Source organism: Trachinotus anak, unplaced genomic scaffold, assembly GCF_046630095.1.
Source record: "Trachinotus anak isolate AG129_WGS33_773 ecotype Australia unplaced genomic scaffold, CSIRO_AGI_Tana_v1 ptg000018l, whole genome shotgun sequence".
NCBI classification, from domain to species: Eukaryota; Metazoa; Chordata; class Actinopteri; order Carangiformes; family Carangidae; genus Trachinotus; species Trachinotus anak.
This window is the reverse complement of record NW_027273869.1, coordinates 5,408,528-5,422,761: the sequence shown is the minus strand read 5'-3', so window position 1 is coordinate 5,422,761 and position 14,234 is coordinate 5,408,528. Positions and strand designations below refer to the sequence as shown.

Genomic DNA, 14,234 nt, shown 5'->3' with positions numbered 1-14,234 from the left:
CTTCGTTAGCGTCACTTCAAACCCTATGCTGTGTTGTTCAGATAAACAGACCATAATATGACATGAAATGTTTAATTTTTGTAGTAGTTTCTCACAGTGAGGGTGATTAAATTTGAATCGTAGCTGTAAAGTTCAGTCTAGATTTGTCCGTATGGAAAATTGCTATTTGTGTTAATGGTGTTCAGGCAACAATGGTTAATATAATTTACAGGAGAAAAGTGAGTTTTAAATTAATAATGATGATAATAATGATACATTTTATTTACAAAGCAGAAGTTCTTGTGATCAATTTGTCATAATTTCATAACTAAACATGTAGGTAAAGCCAAGTACAGACTGCACTTATTTTAAATCAAATTTCCACAGACATCAATATGTTACTGTGGAACATATTGGTTTATGGTGTAGTTTCCTGTCTCTCATATGACTGAGCTCATCACTGAAAATGTCCCAGAAAAGTCCTTGAAAATGATCTCTAACCCTGGAAAAGTGATGTAGAATAAAGAGCTACAAAATCCGCTTTAGGAGGAGGTGGAGTTATTGTAACCAAGACCACCAAGATCATCAAATGTTAAAGAAGAAGGCCTACTTACTTTAACCCAAAGGCATTTTTTATATTTTGGTCAGAGTAGTTCCTGTTGCTTCTAATTTGAGATCAACCCATTTTAATTCAGCCTGTAAATATTCACCAGCAGCAGCAGAGTTTCTCAGAAACATGACCAAAGCTATGTTCTTGTTGTCAGCTTGCAGTGGATAAGAACTATCACGCCGTCTGTCCCACGGTGCTGTACAGGGCCAATGACGACCGCCGAGTGTTTCCCAAAATGCATCTGGATCAAGTGGATCACAAACATGTGTATGTGCCATTTCAGAACAAGGTGGGTGCATTGCTCATGTATCACGTGTAAGAAGGTGGTTTTTGAGTACTCTGAGTTTGTCCGATCGTCTTTTTATTACCACAATGTCAGATGTACATATACTGTATTTTAAAGTGTTGCTAAGTGTCAGTGCTTTGTTCTAGATGGAGCGTGTACCTGTGTCAAAGTGCAGCACATACACAAATGTGGAAGAGTGTTGGTCTGCACAGGATCCATACTGTGTGTGGTGTGGCTCTAAAAGGTCAGGGAACATCTGCATCTGACGCCTTTGAACATCTTTAAACAACTTTAAACAACTTTGAACTTGGTTATAACATATTTTACTTTTTGTAGTTGCACATTTGAAGATGACTGCAAAGATTCAGACTGGGTGTCCATTCCTGATACGTACCAACAGAAAATGGTTTCCCACAGTGTTGAAAGGAGCCAAACTGGCCAGGTAGAGAGGAAGAACAAGGTTTCATCTATAATCAGTTGTGTGTCAGTAAATTTCCTTTTAACACTCACAATGCAACCTTTCTCAGATCACATTTAACATCCAGACACACCTGACTTACGGCAAGAAGGCACCGTCCAACTTTGCCTGTCAGTTCGCTGGGACATCCGGAAAACTTTGTAGGATAAATGGCCCTCCCCCACAGTTCCCACAATGCGCTTGCATCCTCTCTGAGATCATACTTCCTGCTGAAGGTCAGTAACTTTTAATAAATATAATAATCACATTAATTAAATACCTGGCAATTAGCTAAATACAACCAGAAGTATTGGTGAGACTCACTGGGACCAAAGGAAAACTATCAGTGGCGTGACAAATATGTGGCGTCTTTTGTTATATGTTGTTACATCACAAGAAAACATGTACGAAGACTTAAATGCTCATGTAACAGGCTTGTGTGTCACATTAAGAACTAAACTAGGGGCGACTAGTTGTTTATCAGGACAACCTCTAATATTAAACACACAGGCCTACTTACCAGCCTAACTGATGTACCTGAGCAGACAACTGGCACACCTGGTATTTATTTGTTGTTGTCAATTTGTCACCTCTGCCTGCTCACTTGAGAAAACTGCCACTGCCTCTGGCTTTCTCTGGAGTAACTGTACTCTTATATGCAGTTGTTCACCAGCTGATGAATGTGTGATGCCTCATTGTTATATTGCATGTAAACATTTATCAGTGAAAACTATGACATAGAAGTAATTTACTGTAATGTTCATTGTACTTTTTGCATGTCAGGCCTGAAGGTCAGTGTAAAAATTAGACTTGGGACGACAGAGTTATCAGAACGTTTGATGCTAACCAACTGCTCTGACATCAGGGGACCGCCAACTTCTGTCGTGTAAGTCCACCACCACTTTCAATACTTGAAGACAGAATAATCAAAGATTGAGCTGTAAAAGATGAACTGTGAAATGATCAGGGTCCAGTAATATAAAAAATGAATTTATCCTTTTCTCTTCACAACCAGGAAATATATTATTATGTTGTTATCTTTGTGCTCTATCAGATTATTACGATCAGTATTTCTAGTGTAATACTGATGCTGATCTGAACAAGATTTGTTTACTTGTCAGGTGTCAGCAGTGTATCAAAGCTGGATGTGGCTGGAGCAACAGCCACTGTACCTGGGCAAACCAAGGAGAGAGGAATGTAAGTATGCATGCTTTTATGTAATTATCAAACATATATATGTGAGCCAATGGGAAAGGAGACAAAACCACTAGCTTCCATCAAAGGTTACAAAAATCAATGATGTCCAGCAACATCAGTCTCATTTGCGTATTGTGTCTTGTTTGCAAACGTTAGCAAACTAGTCACCAACTGACACACCACTCAGCTGTCAGTTGTTCAGAGTTTAGACACTCAGAGATAGCAGCTTCACTGTGATGACAGTCCGAGTTGCTGAGTGTGTTTCACTGGGTCCAACTGTTGCTGATCAGTGATTGGTAAAATCAAATGCTGGTTAAACCAAAATGTCTCATTTTCAATTTCTGCACATACATACAACTTGTAGATAAGACAGCATTATAGTTGTTGGAATATACCTTAGGTTAGCTCTTCTCTACTGTCCTCCAGGTTTTGAGCTAGGCTAACTTTAGCTGAAACAGGTCATGAATCAACTCTAATAATACCTTTACAGTGAATGTCATGTAAACCTGCTGAATTTCTTGCCCCCACTTTCTCCTGCAGGACAGTGTTTGCCAAACATTGAAGTCAGGGATGAACTTCTCTGTGAGTCTGAACCTCAGCCTCCCACACATTCTTCCTCTGCAGATCGTCATTTTCACATTCAGTAGAAGTCGAAACATTAATAGGATTATTGTTTTGTGTGTTTTACCATCAGAGGCCAGAGATCTCCTCCATCACTCCCAGTGTTGTGTCTTTCTACGGCAGAAACCATGCGGTGTTGAGGGGTCATAACCTCAGTGATGTGATCAGAGTGAGGATCCAGATCAAAGACTGCCTTCCGAGAGAGTGAGTCAGTTACAGGCCACTAAGATTATGCTTACGTCAGTTATTAATAGGACATGCCACTCATATCATGAGTTGGCACGTTCTATTATTTGACATTATTAGTCGGAGTGATTGACCAGTCAATACATAAGAGTGTGCTTCTGCTTCAGGGATTCAGGAATAGTAAGATAGTAAGATAGAGTAAGATAGATGTAAAGGCATAGGCTGGTTTTCAAGTTGTGTTTAACACTTTTCAAGCACAAAGATTTTGCATTTTGAAGGCATTCTCCATTTGATCTCTTTTTAGGGCTTAGATATTTTATAATAGCAACAGAATTAGCACTCAGTTATGCTCATGAAACCATCTTAGTGAGTTTAAAAAAGGTGGAATTTGCTGCTGTGCTTCAGGCTGTATTCGGGTTTTCTGGATTATAGTTGTTATGATGGTTTTAACAGAATGTAAAATGAGTCATGACCTCGGTGAGATGAACTGGTCTCTCTCTGTCTTCCTGTGCGCTCTGCTCAGATCTCCTGTATGGAACAACACAGGTGTGACACTGACGTTCCACATTCCCAGCGCAGACAGTAAAGGCGTGGTCAAAATATGTGTTCTCCTCCCAGACGGTAGTTGCCATGGAGACAGTAAAATCACCTACCAGTCAGCACCATCCTGCACCGACATAATACCAAGCAGCACCTGGGTCAGGTATGTTTGGATTTGCTTGCACTTTGACACACCTGACAAAATGCAAAGATTAAATGTTTGAAAGGCCAATAAAAACAATTGAATATATAAATGATAAAATGTATAAATAATAGCCTGAACAAGTTAATGAAAAAACAATTTTAAAGTGACAAATTTAGCCTGCTGCCTTCAGTGAATCATCACCTGGTCAATATTAAGACAGTATAAGGATTCTGAACAAACAGGACCATCACTGGGCTTCTGCAGCTCATTTTAATAGGGAGGGTACATAAGGCAACATGTGGCAACATTTCTTTACTGTGATTACACCAAACTATTATAACTGATTTGACAATATAATAGGATACTTTGGCACCAGAAATGCTTTAGAGAACTCTTTCAACACTGATAACGACAGATAAAACAGGCAGTGAAAACTTAGGTGGGCTATTTTTAGATTTACCATCAGTGCTGTGTCACTAATGAAGTAGATTTATTTATGAAGAGTCTTATTCTTGGTTACAATGTTAGTAACTGAAAAACAGTTTGAGGGTCATCTGATGAGGAAAGACAGCAGCTTCCCAAAAGCAGTGTCTTTCACCACTTCCCTTTTTGTTTGCACTTCTGCCTTTGTGTTTGCACCTCAAAAAGTAACACAGTTTTACAGACATGATAGTTAAGATACTAAGAGTTTTATATCACAACATGTACACATAAAACACAAATCCTCCTATAGCTATTGGTTTGTTATGATTGTGTATTAATAAACAGATAAAAAAGGTTTTAATACGTGTATTAGTAATAATGAATAATAAGTATTTGATAAGTGATTATCACTAGTTGCAAATATCATATGGCCAGTGTTGGGGAGTAGTGAAGTACATGTAATTAAACTGGTAGTTTAACTACATTTTGCAGTAGCTTGTTGTTAGTCCAGCTACAGTCAGAGTGATTGCAGATTGCATAGTGATTCAAAAGTTACATTACTTTTTAACATTTTTTGCTTAGTTAACTACTGAAACTACAAAAAATGTCATCCTGACCACTGTGAAGACATGCCCAGGCAATGCATTTGCATTTGTCCACACCAGACACTTGACCTTTGTGTTGTTCATGTGCAAAAGCTGAGGGCAGCCATTTCTTAATGCTCACACAGCGACAACATTATCATGGATAAACCTCCAGAATCAGCCTGAGGAAGAATCGCCATGGCCAAACCTAAGCAGTTATTGTTTACAAAACCAAAGCTGATATTCCAATACTTTCCCATGAATCGTGGGGTGTTTTTAGTTTTTGGTTTATGTTATGCCCTGTGAACAAGTAGGCATTTTTTATAATAAACTGGCATGTGACCTTTTTGCAGTATATTTTTTTTCTAATTTTGCATCACATATACATTGTCCATTTGATTTAGTTTTTTTACAAAATAGTTTGAACTACTTTTTCTAAGTAGTTTTAGTTAACCAAAGTTAACCAAGTTCATCTTCTTTGAGTGTAAACTATTGGTAGCTTGCAAAGCTATCCTTTCAAAGTAGCTTCCCCCACACTGCATATGGCCAAGTTGAAGGAGCCTCAACAAAATGTAAGAACAGAGCTTCTCTCCTCTGATTGGCTACTGCTCTGTGTCCTGTAGTGGGAAGAGGAAGGTCACCCTCACGGGCTCTCACCTGGACTTTGTGGAAGGAGTCACACACAGGCACGCCCCACAGGTGGTCAAACTTCCTGGAAACAGCAGCTATCAGGTGGGTCTAGAGACATGTACAAAGTTACATTGCATCGTTACTTACATTGATTATGTCGTGTCTTATACCATTCTGTATTATACTGCAGTGTCGCATTATAGCACAACATACTAAATCATGGTATATTAGAACATGTGGTGTCACATCATCCCATGTAATCTTCTAGTATTTTGTCATGTAACATTAAAGTAAGTATGCTATATTATTATTGTCACACACATCTATATGTGCACAAACATGCAGAGTGAAGCATCTTTGATATTACATTTGTCTCATGTTAGCATGTGTTATTTTACATCAGCCAGTGTCATGTTGTTTCATAGGGTTATATCATGTTGAGTTGTGTCTCATTACATCATCATGTTATGCTATGCCATACATAGATTATATCATGTTCTATATAACACAGACTGTTCCTTCAATTCGCTGCAGAATCTCACCTATGACACACCGGCAGCTGGAAGCACTCAGGGGACATTTAATAGCACTGTGTTTCTGAAAGTAGCCAATGAAACCTTGCCCTGCTCCAGAAGCATCACTTACTATCCAGACCCTGTGTTTACCAGCTTCGCATCCACAAGTAAAGGGGACGATGTGCGCATTGTCATAGAGGTAATAAATGTGGTTATCACACATGCACAAACATAGTACATGAATGCATTAAAGGTCAGCATTTGTTTCTGTTTTCATTTCAGAAAGAGGCAGACAAACTAGACATGACAACAGCAGAGTTGTCAGCGTTCGGAATTCAGGGAGAAGAACAACACCCCTGCATCATGTTGGTCAAAGAAACCAAAAACAAGTCAGACTTTTTCACCTGTGAAATAAAGAGCTCACCCATCACTAGATTTCAGCAGTTAAAGGTAAACCTTTCAGTCACAATAAAACAAGCTTAGATGATATCATAGAGTATATTTGTTTCTATGCAACAGTTAATAAAACTTTTTTTTAGGTACTAGACATGTATTTTTGCTCTGTAAAATCCCTTTAAATATGATGTTATTGTTACTTTTTTACAGATAAACTATGGAGACCAGACAATAACACTGCAAAATAATTCTTCATCATCATTCCTTTTCATGCTGCTTGTCCTTCTACTGATACCCTGCATTATCATCAGTGAGTACACAATGTCAGGTTGAGTACTACCAGCCTCAAAGACACATACAGGACAAGGTTTAACAGGGAAACCATTTTCTCTTTTCATCACATTTACTCATTTGGCAGTTGCTTTTATCCAGCAACTTAGAACTGAGGCATATCTCTAAAGCTTCAGTGCAGTAGGAGACCTTGGTGTAAGTACTATGTACTACATCTATTCATCAAGTGCAAAGAGATCAGGTAAAGAAGTGCACAGCGATAGTTACACATGTCAGGGTGTTAGAGGTGTTAGGAAAGGAGGTGCTCTTCGAGGAGATGAGTTTTGAAAATAGACACTGACGTCCCTGCTCTGATAGACTTCAGTAGCTTGTTCCACCATCGAGGAACCACAGACGAGAACAGTCTGGACTGAGATTGTCTTGTGTGCAGGGATGGTGATGCTAAACTACATTTCTTGGAGGAATGCATTGGCTGAGAAGCTGTATGATTGAGTTCAAGTAGGTGGTGCAGACCTAGAGGTAACTCTGAAGGCAGCATTAGTTACTTGAATTTGAGTCAGGCAGCCATGGGTATCCAGAGTAGGTTGATGAGTAGCAGAGTGACATGTGCTCTTGAATGCTGATTGAACACCAGACAGGCTGTTACATTCTGGACCATCTGTAAGGGTTTCACTGTTTGTTTGCTTGGTTTTGTCTTTCAGCAGTGATAATTGTCTACCGAAGCAAACAGAAGAAGCTCACTGCTAAGATGAACAGGCGCATAGAAGACCTGGAGCTCAACATCAGGAATGACATCAGACAAGGTCAGTCACAAATTCTCATGTGTATCTGTACTATAACAGTAAGACATGCACTTATCCCCTGTAGACTTCTACAATGAATTCTAATCTTCTATCTGCTGTACATCTGCATCTTCACTTAGTCCCAAACACTAAAGAAATTCTTCCAAATGCTCACATTTTGGCAAAATATGGCTAAAGACATTGCTTCAAGCAGAAAGAACATGGGCACCTGTGTGTAAACTCAACATGGATTTTGAAACAACTACCCGGGAATTACAGATGAAAAATAGTCTTTTAGCCAACTCTGGTGCATTTACAGCTGTGTTTATTAATGTGCACTGTCCATGTTAAATAAACTATTAAATAAATAAATGAATAAATTGCCATGAGGGCTGAGTTAGAGGTTGTTCATTTAGCCATGTTAGGCCACCACAGAGCCACAGTACTTCAATTAGGCAAACTTATTTTATCTCTGCTAGTGGGTTAGGGTTAGGTAACCCTAACCCTAACATTCAAAGACTTTGGCTTTAGTCTTAAGAACTTTGGCTTCTTTTGTTAAATGAAAGAAGAAAGCTTAATTAATTAGATCTTACCTGTTTATCCAGTCATGTTAATAAGTAAGATATTGAGTGATGTTTTGGTATCTCAACCAAAGCTAATGTGTCGACACTACAATTTCAAATTCCTAATCAAGGTCATGCTAATGATAAAAGAGTGGTCAGCACAGAGCTGGAGTAGTTTTAGCCATGCTAGCAGTGTTGTTCCATGGATGGTAACAACTCAGGGATAGATTACCAAGGAAGTCTTCTTCAGACATTCATGGCCCCCAGAGGATTAATTAAGAGGTTAACAACTGAACAACTATTGGATGGATTGCCATCAAATGTAGTACATTCATGTTCATGCAGTCTTTTAACTTTTCATTCAGTGTTGTCGTGAGGTCAAAAATTCATCCCGTGGTGTTTATGACCAAATAGCCTCAACTATATTTTATGTTTAGTGCTAATTAGCAAGTGTTAGCATGCTACACTAAGGTGGTGAATATGATAAATGTGAAACATTATACCTGCTAAACATCAACATGTTGGCATTGTCAGTGTGCGCATGTTAGTGTGATGAAGCTAGCGTAGTACTAGAAGAGCATTGCACTCTCTGTGCACTCTCACACTTCATAAGGGAGTTTTCCCTCTCTACTGTCTCCAAGTGTGCGCACATTGTGGTAACTCTTGGGTTTCTCTCTATCATATTACCCTGTACAGTGCCTTGAGATAATGCACATTTGTTATGCTTTGGCACTATACAACTAACATCTACTTTAATTTAATTATTTAAAATCATCCAAAAATTAATCTATTGTCCTTGTGGATAAGCACAGACAAACTAGAGGTTTACATGGTTCCCAGCACTGGAAACAGTTTTGATATATTCAGGTATTTAGATCCTGATTTCACAGAACTATGCAGCTTGCATTTATGACCATTTTTGCATTTTTCATTTTAGCACTGTATTTACAAAGACTTCCAACAGTGAGGGCTTTTTACTAGTCTGTTGAATATTAAAATGTTTCCTAGCATCTCCACTTTCACACATTCTCTGCAACATGCTACCACTTTACAAAATGATCGCATGTGATTGCACTTGATAAATAGCTCTGCCGTATTACACGCCTGCCCTCATGTTTAACTCCTTCTCAGTTTACCGAGCCTCAACACCCCCATGCAGTTCACATTTATGTGTGCAATACTTGAGCTTGTTCCTTTTTCTGATGTCAAATTTGTCACATAATAACAGTTGGTGTTAAAAAAAAATGTCTCATATACAGATATTCACACATGGCCTCATTTGGAGTAAAAACCTTCTGCAGCATTTTTTCTTTTTATTTGTTAAAACTGATGTTTGCCTCACAAGTTACTTTGTTATCTGACACTCCAGAGATATATAATATCTGATTTGTCATTTGTTGTGTTTTTATGGAGAAAACATGGGTGTTTCAAGTGTTTTCTCCAATAATGCCAAATAAGATTTAGTGTCACTCAGGTCTATAGTCCATAAAAGCAGCCTCACTTAACTGTCCATGGCAGGTTTTGTGGATCTGCAGACGGAGAACGCTGACCTGATGGAAAATGTTGGAGCGATTCCTTTCCTGGACTACAAGCACTTTGCCTCCAGAATTTTTTTTCCTGAGGTACAGTGGAGCTGGAAAGAAAGCGAATGATCATAACAGATAAATTAATGCTGTAAATATCACATCAAATACATTATCATCATCAGATTAACAAAGCTACTGTTTTGTTACTGTTTTCCAGAGTGAATCTTTGTATATCAAAGACATTGGTCAGGTAAGGTTTGACCCCAGCTGTAGTACATATCATAATGTGCAGTTTTGTAACTATCGGTGATGTTTGCATTGTTGTATCTGACCTGGTATCAGGATGCAGTGAGGGTTCAGCTTGATGAGTGTTGCCAGGGCTTGTCCAGGCTGATCCAGGATCAGCTCTTCCTCACATCTATGGTTCACGCTCTGGAGGAGCAGAAGAGCTTCACCATCAAAGACAAGTCAGTTTCTCATGTTTGATTTATAAAATCCTGTTTATGTGACTGTTTCTTATATACATCATAATACAAAAGATGTCTGTTTGGTTACAGTGCTCAGTTTCTCTTTCATACTCGTACACTGCTGTATTCTTGCTTTTCTGTCTGCTGTCGTTTATTTTGATACTGCAGTTTCCATTTTCTGTTCTGCTTTTTGTTCATTATTTTTCTTGCTTATTATTATCTCTTTCATAGTTTAATTTTCTTCCCTTCACTCGTATCCTTTTGCTTTTTTGGCTAGACTGCGCACAAATCTAAATCTTTCTGGACCTTAGTTACTTTCCGTAGAGAATAATCACCAGTATTTCCCCCCAAGCGCAAGGTTGGGCTTTCCCTCCACACTTCCTTATTTGCACATTGACCATACACAGTCGAGCTATATACTAGGTTTTGACCAAGTCTATGACTGTTGGGGCAGGTCAGAAAGTGGGTGGTCTGATCTCTGACTCCTCCACTCCGCACATTGAAGTGTCATTGATCAAGATACTGAAGCCCAAATTACCCCCTTCAGAGTGTGTGTGATAGAAAAGTGCTGCATGAATGTGTGTGTGAGTGGGTGAATGTGGCTTGTAGTGTAAAGCTCTTTGAGTGGATGATGATACCAGAAAAGCTCTCTGTAAGTGCAGCCCATTAACTCATCCTCTTATTAACTCATGTCAGTTCTGTTCTCCTCTCTCCCACTCTTATCTGCTTTTATTTTCTTCTTCTCCTACCTCTTCATTCATATCCTTTAGCTAAGCACTGTTTTCCTGTCTTCCTTATGTGCTCTACCCTGTTCTCATCTACTCTCTCATTTCACTCTGTTCTGTTTCAGGTGTGCGTTGGCATCTCTGCTAACAGTAGCACTCCACGGCAACCTGTCGTACCTGACAGAGGTGATGGAGGCTCTGCTGAAGGCTCTGATGCAGCAAAGCAGCAACACTCAACCCAAACTGTTACTACGACGCACAGAGTCCACAGTGGAGAAACTGCTGACCAACTGGATGTCTATATGTCTTTATGGCTTCCTCCGGGTCTGTTGCTCTTCTGTTTCTTGTAGTCTATGGTCTTTTGTGTTGCTATCACTACAGAGCTATTTTAAACCAGGCTAATACACTGACTGTATGGTTGTCTGTTTTTCAGTCTACCACTTTGGTCAAGGCCAGATTATCACAACAAGTATTGGTTTGACGACCTTGAAATTTAATTGAAAAAAAAAAAGAAAGAAAGAAAAAAATGTTTTAAATGGTCCCCAGAAAATCCTAATAACCTTAATTACTTTGGTTACTTTTCATTCAATGCAACCAGCTGGTCAAAATTTTCACTTATCCAGTTAAATAGCTCAACATCTAAATGGATAAACATACATTTAGTAGAGATATTAATGGTCCCCAGACGATGTATTCTCTCTTGATTCTTCAACTTCTCTTTGGGCATCACCGTGTGGTCTAAATTTAAATGTTGAGAGACTTCCCACCAGCATCAGCTGATTCTATCTTCATTTTGTGGTTAGCATATACTAATGTACTCTCACGCTAAACTTAGATGGTGAACATGACAAACATTATATGTGCTGAACATCAGTCTCTCAGCATTATTGTCAGTAAGATAGCATGCTGATGCTATTCTCTAACTCAAAGCAGTGTTGTGCTTAAGTTTGGCCTCACAGAGTCACTTTCTCAGACTCTTAGTCTTGTCATTACTCTCCTTTATATTAGTTAAAACATTGTGAATATACAGTGTGTGAAGTAAACAGGAAATTGTTCTGTGGAGCTAAAATAATAATAATTACAACATATTTAGTGAAAATTCTCCCTCAAGATGTCTTTTACATGATAAAAAACTCCTGAGTTTGAGGCTCTGGGTGTGTGTTAAAGTTCATGACATGCTTTGTCGTGTTAACATGCTGTTCTGTGTTGTAAATTATGTTTCTACATTTGTATGCTATGATTTTATTCAGATCTTGTCATGGTTTTTCTGTGAGGCTCAAGCTGGTATTTAGAAGTGTCACTTCAGTCATTGATACAACATAACTACATCCTATCCTCTCTAAACGTCCTCTGTCAACAGACATGTTTTCATGGCGACGGACATTAGCTCTGTACAGCTACCCTGCAGTCAGTGGTGTTATTCATGTCATTAGTTCACAGTTCACTGTTATAATCAGCTCTGACACATTGCACCACACATGCTGTATGCACATTGATTCTCATTCATAAATGTATTTGTCAGCACCAACTTCTACACAGCCCACGTGAAGGTGGTTTACAGGACTGACCCACTGAGTTCCTCTTTTTGATGGTGTATAGGAAAGTGTTGGCCAGCACCTGTTTCTGATGGTGAGCGCTCTCACGCAGCAGATCGCTAAAGGACCTGTGGACTGTGTGACCGAGAAAGCTCTCTACACACTTAATGAGGACTGGCTGCTGTGGCAGGCCCCGGACTTCAGCTGCCTGGTACACACAAACACACACAAACACGCTTGAGCGGATTAGTTGAGTCCAAACAAGAGCTCTTTTTCTGTGTGGTGGTTTACTGACTTCAAACAGATGCAATAACCACCAAACTATATGTGGATAATTTACATTTTGTTCTTTGTCAGTACATCTCAAGTTTAGTCAGCTGTGCTTGAACTTGCAAGTGGTAATTAATACTTCCCAGTTCTCAGTTCTGTTTTTGGTCTGATTGTTTGGTGATCTGTTCTTACTTAATCCTGTGTTTCAGTTTTATAAAAAAATCTCGCTGTGATATTAAATCTCCAAATTGATCAGGTTTTTCACCCATAAGGTAAATATCAGAGTGTTAGTGTGATCACTCTCAGGTCTAGCTGTTTGTCACTTTAACCATATGGAGACAGCTTGTTGGTGCACAGCAACTGACACTGAACAACTTCCTCCTCTGTGTATTTTAAGGTCTGAACTCTTAGAGCAGTACATTTGTAAGAATTTTGACAGGGCTTTATTTACCACACGTTGCCAGGTTATCATGAAGCACTTATTTCCTGGACGTTGTACTCAGAATTTTTTAAATAGCTCGTGGGGTATTCAGAAATATACAGTGCAGTACAAAGTAAGGTTTTAGACAATAATGTGAAATGAGGATGGCATAATTGGTTCTTACAAAGTACAGTTAACAACAAAAACCTAAATCAATATCAAGATTTGCTGTGACCCCCTTTGCCTTTAAACCAGCACCAGTTCTCCTCAGTATACCTGCTCACAGTTCTTCAGGTTCTTTGCAGGTTGGCTGACTGACTCCATGACACTGAAACCAGGGCTCTGTCAGGGCCAGACCATCTGTTACTGGACTCCTGGATTTAGTCTCTGAACATAGTTCTTTATGACCCTGGTTGTACATATTGGTAAAAGTTTCCTGCTGCAGAAGGAATTTGAGACTGTTCAGACTGATTGAGGATTGATAAGAATATAAACACCTAAAGTGCCTAAAACTTTTGCACAGTTGATCTATATACGGTTACTCAACATACTTTAGAATTATCAGGCAGAATAATAAAGAACCTTTTGGGTGTGGGGGCATTGCTGCTTCAGTGGCTCATGTGTTAAGGCATGTAGCACGCCCCCCGCAGCTTTCCTGTCACTCACTGTGACTATTATGCAACCTTATGGCCTCTTGGTTAGGGCATTTAGTCGCGTTGAGTTTCGTGGTTTCACAAGTGATGCTGAAAAACTCTTCTTTCTGACCCTACAGCAGGAAATATCTGCTTGCTGTCAGATTGAAAATGAGAGTGATAAATGTTTGGTCACTGAGGGATGTGTTTAGTTTGGTGACAGGAAACTAAATATTGAGAAAGGTTTGTGTTGGTCAATAACCCACTCTGAGTTTATGAGGAGGCTGATAATGTGGAAAGTTTTTACCGGACTTGCTCAACCACAGCAGCTCCTTGCCAGGAAACAACGCGATTTAGTCATTTTGAAATAATCAAATATTGTAGGTCCCCAGATGGAAACACATTACACATTCACACTGAAGCTGTGACAGGCGCCTGGTAAAGGAAGCAGCA

The 14,234-nt window shown here is 39.2% G+C and overlaps 1 protein-coding gene across 3 annotated transcripts in view; it reads left to right on the top strand.

Moving 5' to 3' along the window:
- plxnc1 (plexin C1) overlaps window positions 1–14,234 on the top strand; it is a 29,797-nt gene that overhangs the window by 6,196 nt on the left and 9,367 nt on the right. For all 3 annotated transcript variants that reach the window (XM_071502816.1, XM_071502815.1, XM_071502813.1), the window contains 19 exons: window positions 744–878; window positions 1,022–1,119; window positions 1,212–1,317; window positions 1,403–1,568; window positions 2,116–2,218; window positions 2,454–2,529; window positions 3,070–3,111; window positions 3,224–3,354; window positions 3,860–4,039; window positions 5,652–5,760; window positions 6,193–6,372; window positions 6,456–6,623; window positions 6,780–6,879; window positions 7,562–7,663; window positions 9,724–9,827; window positions 9,949–9,981; window positions 10,074–10,198; window positions 11,049–11,247; window positions 12,523–12,669. In XM_071502816.1, coding sequence (XP_071358917.1) covers window positions 744–878; window positions 1,022–1,119; window positions 1,212–1,317; window positions 1,403–1,568; window positions 2,116–2,218; window positions 2,454–2,529; window positions 3,070–3,111; window positions 3,224–3,354; window positions 3,860–4,039; window positions 5,652–5,760; window positions 6,193–6,372; window positions 6,456–6,623; window positions 6,780–6,879; window positions 7,562–7,663; window positions 9,724–9,827; window positions 9,949–9,981; window positions 10,074–10,198; window positions 11,049–11,247; window positions 12,523–12,669 — 2,304 coding nt within the window. The remainder of the gene's footprint in view (window positions 1–743; window positions 879–1,021; window positions 1,120–1,211; window positions 1,318–1,402; window positions 1,569–2,115; window positions 2,219–2,453; window positions 2,530–3,069; window positions 3,112–3,223; window positions 3,355–3,859; window positions 4,040–5,651; window positions 5,761–6,192; window positions 6,373–6,455; window positions 6,624–6,779; window positions 6,880–7,561; window positions 7,664–9,723; window positions 9,828–9,948; window positions 9,982–10,073; window positions 10,199–11,048; window positions 11,248–12,522; window positions 12,670–14,234) is intronic.